We start from the raw sequence: 6,000 nt of genomic DNA on the forward strand, positions 1-6,000 counted from the left end.
AGGGCCCTTTCCCAGGCCAGGTTGCAGCTAGACGTGGGGTGAAATGTTACCTTGGTGCTATTTCTGAGGCTCCCCCTGGGTCCCTCATCACCTTAAGTGCAAGATGTTGAGATCGCACCTCCCCGTGGAGACTTGTGGGAGGCCAGTGGTAAAGCTGTTCCGTGCCTTTCCACAGAGGTTATACGAGGAGATCCCAGGCAGAGAGCCCCCTACACTGGTGCAGGATGGTGGAGAGGGAAGCCTGGCACAGATGGCTCATTCCTCCTCTGTCCTCTTTCCTAGCCCCGTCTCCCGTGCCTACGATGCACCTGCACAGCAGCACTGGGAACAGCATGACGCTGTCGTGGACTCCCCCAGAGAGACCGAATGGCATCATTCTTGACTATGAGATCAAGTACTCGGAGAAGGTAAAGCAGGAGGCTGAGCAGCCTTTTCCCTCCTCCAGCTCTTCCGGCTGGCTATCAGCACCATGGCAAAGGGGGTCCCTGTGCAGATAGTGCTTGGGGGATGTGGGAGCCAGCAACAGGGGGATTGCTTCACAACGGTGACACCCACGTGTCTCCCCTACAGCAAGGCCAGAGCGATGGCATTGCCAACACAGTCACCAGCCAGAAGAACTCAGTGCGGCTGGACGGGCTGAAGGCCAACGCTCGGTACATGGTGCAGGTCCGGGCACGCACAGTGGCTGGCTATGGCCGCTACAGCCTCCCCATGGAGTTTCAGACAACTGCAGAGGACGGTAGGTACCAGGACTGGGCTGCCTCCATCTCCCAGCCCTCCTGTGCTTGCTCCTTCCTCAGCTTGACTTTGATTCCTGCCTCCCCCTCTGTCAGGCTCCACCAGCAAGACTTTCCAGGAGTTGCCTCTGATCGTGGGTTCGGCCACTGCGGGGCTGCTATTCGTCATCGTTGTGGTGATCATCGCTATCGTCTGCTTCAGGTACTGGGGGGTCAGCACTGGGTTTGGGCATTGCTCGCATCTGCCCCAGAGCTTTGCCCCATGCCTGTGGGTAGAGCTCTGACAGCTCCAGACTGAGAGCGAAGGACTGGACCTGCTGCACGTGGGTACCAGAGCATGGGTCCTGTGGGAGGACTGTGCATCCCTGCTTCCCCAGCACCAGCTGGGGCTCTGCCCAGGCTCCTGCCGTCCTCTCTCAGCACAACTAGGCCATCTTCTCCCATTGCACGGGGGGTGGAGGGGTGGCTCTGCTTGCAGGCTGCCAGAGGGGAAGCTCTCTGGCATGGGCTGTCTGTGCTGGGATTTGGAAGCTGGCAGTGAATGTCTTTGCCCCATCAGGAAAGGGATGGTTACTGAACACCTCCTCTCGTCTCCTTTGGGCAGGAAGCAACGCAACAGCACGGACCCCGAGTACACGGAGAAGCTGCAGCAATACGGTGAGTGTGAGAGCCCAGCAAGTGGGCTCTGCCTGCCCTCTCCCAATTCCTGCCCTGTGCGCAAGTGAAGGGGCAGCCTTCGCCAGCCAGGGACCAGGAGGGATGGGCTGACAGCCAGCCAACCTGGCTTGGCATCTGTCACCCATGTTGCATCCCTCCTGGTGATGATTCCTCTGCCTTTGCAGTCACCCCTGGGATGAAGGTCTACATTGATCCCTTCACCTATGAGGACCCCAATGAAGCTGTCCGGGAATTTGCCAAAGAGATTGACATCTCCTGTGTCAAAATTGAGGAGGTCATTGGAGCAGGCAAGTCCCAGGCCTGGGCACAGCAGCTACTGAGACTGCTGCCCTGTCACATGGCTCACTGTGCCACCCCTTTCTCCCTTTCCCCACCACAGGGGAGTTTGGTGAGGTGTGCCGCGGGCGTCTGAAGCTGCCTGGCCGCCGTGAGATCTTTGTGGCAATCAAGACACTGAAGGTGGGCTACACAGAGCGGCAGCGGCGGGACTTCCTGAGCGAGGCCAGCATCATGGGCCAGTTTGACCACCCCAACATCATCCACCTGGAGGGTGTGGTGACCAAGAGCCGCCCCGTCATGATCATCACTGAGTTCATGGAGAACTGCGCGCTTGACTCCTTCCTCCGGGTGAGTGTCCATCCCCTCCTGCCCTGGGCTGGGGGCTGCAGCACATGAAGGATGGCAGCTCTGAGCCCTCTCTGTGTAGTGCTGGCATCCCCAGAGCCAAGCTGTACGTAGGCATCGTGGGGTGGGGGAAGAGGGGTGGCTGTAGGGAGGAGGTGGTAGCACGTTGGGATCCTTCCCCAATCCTTTTGGGGTGTTGCAAACCCCTCTGATCTCTCCTCTGGCAGCTGAACGATGGGCAGTTCACAGTCATTCAGCTGGTGGGAATGCTGCGAGGCATCGCCGCTGGCATGAAGTACCTTTCAGAGATGAACTATGTGCACCGGGATCTGGCTGCCCGCAACATCCTGGTCAACAGCAACTTGGTCTGCAAAGTGTCCGACTTCGGGCTCTCTCGCTTTCTGGAGGATGACCCAGCTGACCCCACCTACACCAGCTCCCTGGTATGGAACGCTCTGGGGGGATCCACCAATCTGGGGATGGGGGAGACACCTCAGGTATGCGCTAAATAATGGAGCTGTGTGTCTGTGCAGGGGGGCAAGATCCCAATCAGATGGACAGCTCCTGAGGCCATTGCCTACCGCAAATTCACTTCAGCCAGTGACGTGTGGAGCTATGGCATTGTCATGTGGGAAGTGATGTCCTACGGGGAGCGACCTTACTGGGACATGTCCAACCAGGACGTAAGTGCTCCCTGGGGAGCGGGGAGCTGTGGGTTGCCCGTGGGAGCATACATGGCTCACAGCCTGCCTCTGCACGTCTCTCTGCAGGTGATCAACGCCGTGGAGCAGGATTACCGCCTGCCACCTCCCATGGACTGCCCCACAGCGCTGCACCAGCTGATGCTGGACTGCTGGGTGCGGGACCGCAACCTGCGGCCCAAGTTTGCACAGATCGTCAATACACTAGACAAGCTCATCCGCAATGCTGCCAGCCTGAAAGTCATCGCCAGCGTCCAGTCTGGGTCAGTGGCATCACCACCTCCAGCCAGGGCTTCGCCCAAGCTCAGGAAATACTAGAGTGGTTGGGACTGAAGATGTGGGAGGGCAGAGATAAGAAATCTCCCCTGCTTCCAGTTACACCTCTCTGTCCCCTGCTCCCTGTGACATGTGTCTCTCTTGCCCTTTAGCATCTCCCAGCCACTCCTGGACCGCACCGTCCCGGATTACACCACCTTCACCACCGTGGGAGACTGGCTGGATGCCATCAAAATGGGACGGTACAAGGAGAATTTTGTCAATGCCGGCTTTGCCTCCTTCGACCTGGTGGCGCAAATGACTGCGGAGTAAGTCCCTGTTTGCAGGGGAGGGAGAAGGCTGGGGCTGCTGCATGTTGTTCCTTGTCCCTCGCCTTTCTGGCCACCAGCTCCTCCTGTGGAGGGCTTAGTTGTGCATGGGGTTTTCCCAAGTGAGTTAAGATCTGGGATGCCGTGTTCACTCCCTTGTGGAGTTAGAGGGACACTGGAGCTTGGCAGAGGGCTGTAATGAAGATGGATGAGTCCCTTGGCAGCAGCTAGTTGGGGCAGGGCCATGTGCTGGTATTGCTGCTAGCAGGGGGCTGAGTCTTCACCTTCTTCTTGCAGAGACCTGCTGAGGATAGGGGTGACGCTAGCAGGGCACCAGAAGAAGATTCTGAGCAGCATTCAGGACATGAGGCTGCAGATGAACCAGACACTCCCAGTGCAGGTTTGACCACAGGGGACTCTGCATTGGAACGGACCGAGGGAACCTGCCAACCAGGTTCAGTTTGCGGTGCAGCCCGGCTTCCCGTTTCCCCCTTCACACGGCGCTCCTCTGCCTCGGACGGTCGCCTGGGACGGGACAGGACGGGCCGCCCTTCCCTGGATCAGAGGCACTCGTGCCGAGAGGGAGCCCAGCTTTTCGTCCTGTGTCCTGGAGCGGCGATGGCAGCAACGCATCTTCATATTGAAGATGGATTATGGGACAGAGATGGCACATCCCGCTTCCCGCCCTGTCTCGGTGCTCATCGGTTTGAAGAGTTGTTCTGCTTCTTGGATTTCTTTTCACCCAATTTTCCCCCCAAGTCCTCACTTCCCCCCCCGTCCTCGAGGCCACAGACTGTTGACCCGTTTGCTGAGTCTGTCAGACATGTCCGAAGCCTTCCCTAACTCTGATCCCTGCGTGGAAGCAGCCGGGGGAGGCCGAGTCGGCGACAGGGCCGGTGCCATTGGCCCCAGACAATCACTCCTCCAGCCCTGGCGGCCCCTCCGCCCGAGGGTCTGCACTGGAACATGTCCAAAGGGAAGGCTTCGCTCCCTTTCTTGGCTTTGCACGCCAGAACCCGAACCCAATTTACTATGCAGGGAGTTAGGAAAAAAAAGAAAAAAAAAAAAAAGAAAAAAAAAGAGATTTATTAAAAAAAAAAAAAGAGGGAGCAGAAAGGGGAGGGAGGGGGACCAGGCGCCCAGCTCCGCATCTCTTACCCTCTTGGTTCTCCTGGCCGGCTCTGGACTGCAGAGCGAGGCCGTCAGCACGTTTGCACAGGGACCCTCTGCCCCCGGACCCACGGCAGCCGCGCTCCCCACGAGGGGCCGGAGAGCGGGGCTGGGGCGGGGGCTGCGCCAGGGGCGAGGCCCGGCCTCCCCCAGCCTCCTCTTTTATGCAGAAGGAGCGGGTGCCGCCGGCGCGGCCACCCCGCTCCTGACACACGCTGTGATTGCTGCCAAAAGACTCACCTTTCCCTGAGGATTCACTGCAGCCCGGTTCCTCCAAGCCGAGGGAGAGACTCCCAGCGTGCCTGAGTGTGCGTGAGTGTGTGCATGCGTGCGTGGGTGTGTGCTGGCCGGCAGGACTGTGTGAGGCAATGGGCAGAATAAAGGCAATAAGAATTTTACCGGAGTTTCCTTTGCTCGATCGCGCTCTCACTGGATGGGCCCAGCTGCCTGTGGCTTTGCTGCCCACCAGAGTCGTCCTCCTCTTCCTGGCCAGCCCCAGGCTGGCTTTCAGCCCCTTTCTGCTCCTGCTTTCTCTTGCTGTCGTGTACCCAAGTGGTCCCGCGGGGTCAGGCCAGGCAGTGGTGCTGTGGGCAGTGGTGCTGTGCCCACCCTGCAGTGCCTGGGCACCCGGCACGTGCCCCCTCTGCGGGTGCGTAGGGTGGAGGGTTTGAGTCCCAGCGAGGGCAGAGCCAGCTGTGAAACTCCATCTAATGCACTCAGAGATGCTCATCTTTTTTCCCCACCCCCATCGCCTCCCTGAGTCAAGCTGGAACTGTGGGAACCGAACCCGGTGTGCGAAGAGTGGGGGAGCAGCTGTGCTCACTGCCCGCCCCAGGGCCGGGGTGTCCCCATGTCCCCACAGCCCCAGGGCTTCTCCCCAGAGTGCAGGTCCTCTGCTCTCCCCAGGCAGGAGCATTGCAGCAGCCAAGGGCACCCCTGGACCACTGGCCTCGTTCCTCTTCTCCATGAATTGGCAGCTACTGAGCCGGGTGGGAGCGTGCCAAGGCAGCCGGCCCAGCTGCAGGCAAGGTAACCCCCTAGGGGCTGCTGCCCCTGGGAGAGCGGGACTGGGGGTCTCTGTGCCCTCAGCCCAGGGGGAATTGCTCCCTAGTAGCTAAGTGGGACCCCCGGTCGCTCATGCTGGCAGTTTTTGGGTCCTAACATCCCTGTGGCTGCAGCACACCCAGTGGGCTCACTTACAGGGGTGCTTTGCTGGCGGTACGGAGGGGCAAGTGGGTGCTCCCCAAAATGAGGGGGGTGCACCCCTGTGCTCCACCCTGCTCCCCTCCTCCCCAGGCTGACCTAGCAGGTGCTATTTTTTCCCTTTCCTTGAAATTCGCCTGCCCTTGGGTTTCTCATTAACCCCGTCCTTCTCCCCAGGGAACAGTAAACAAGTCTGGGATGGCAGCTGGCAGCAGGTCCTGCGCCCGGGGACGGGCCGCGCGCACCCGCCATCCTCCGCTACGGGATGTGTTGGGGATGCGGCTGCCAGCGGCACCACAGCCC

The 6,000-nt window shown here is 59.9% G+C and overlaps 1 protein-coding gene across 2 annotated transcripts in view; it reads left to right on the forward strand.

Moving 5' to 3' along the window:
* EPHB3 (EPH receptor B3) overlaps positions 1-4,895 on the forward strand; it is a 28,346-nt gene extending 23,451 nt beyond the window's left edge. Inside the window, exons 6-16 of one of the 2 annotated variants that reach the window (XM_056358833.1) lie at positions 283-407; positions 571-739; positions 834-939; positions 1,297-1,394; positions 1,580-1,702; positions 1,795-2,042; positions 2,267-2,482; positions 2,573-2,722; positions 2,810-3,003; positions 3,169-3,324; positions 3,622-4,895. In XM_056358833.1, the coding sequence (XP_056214808.1) occupies positions 283-407; positions 571-739; positions 834-939; positions 1,297-1,394; positions 1,580-1,702; positions 1,795-2,042; positions 2,267-2,482; positions 2,573-2,722; positions 2,810-3,003; positions 3,169-3,324; positions 3,622-3,730 (1,694 nt within the window). In that variant the 3' untranslated portion in view covers positions 3,731-4,895. The remainder of the gene's footprint in view (positions 1-282; positions 408-570; positions 740-833; positions 940-1,296; positions 1,395-1,579; positions 1,703-1,794; positions 2,043-2,266; positions 2,483-2,572; positions 2,723-2,809; positions 3,004-3,168; positions 3,325-3,621) is intronic. The other variant, XM_056358832.1, reaches the window with a different exon arrangement.
* The last annotated feature ends 1,105 nt before the right edge of the window (positions 4,896-6,000 follow it).

Source organism: Falco biarmicus, chromosome 13, assembly GCF_023638135.1.
Source record: "Falco biarmicus isolate bFalBia1 chromosome 13, bFalBia1.pri, whole genome shotgun sequence".
Classification (NCBI taxonomy): domain Eukaryota; kingdom Metazoa; phylum Chordata; class Aves; order Falconiformes; family Falconidae; genus Falco; species Falco biarmicus.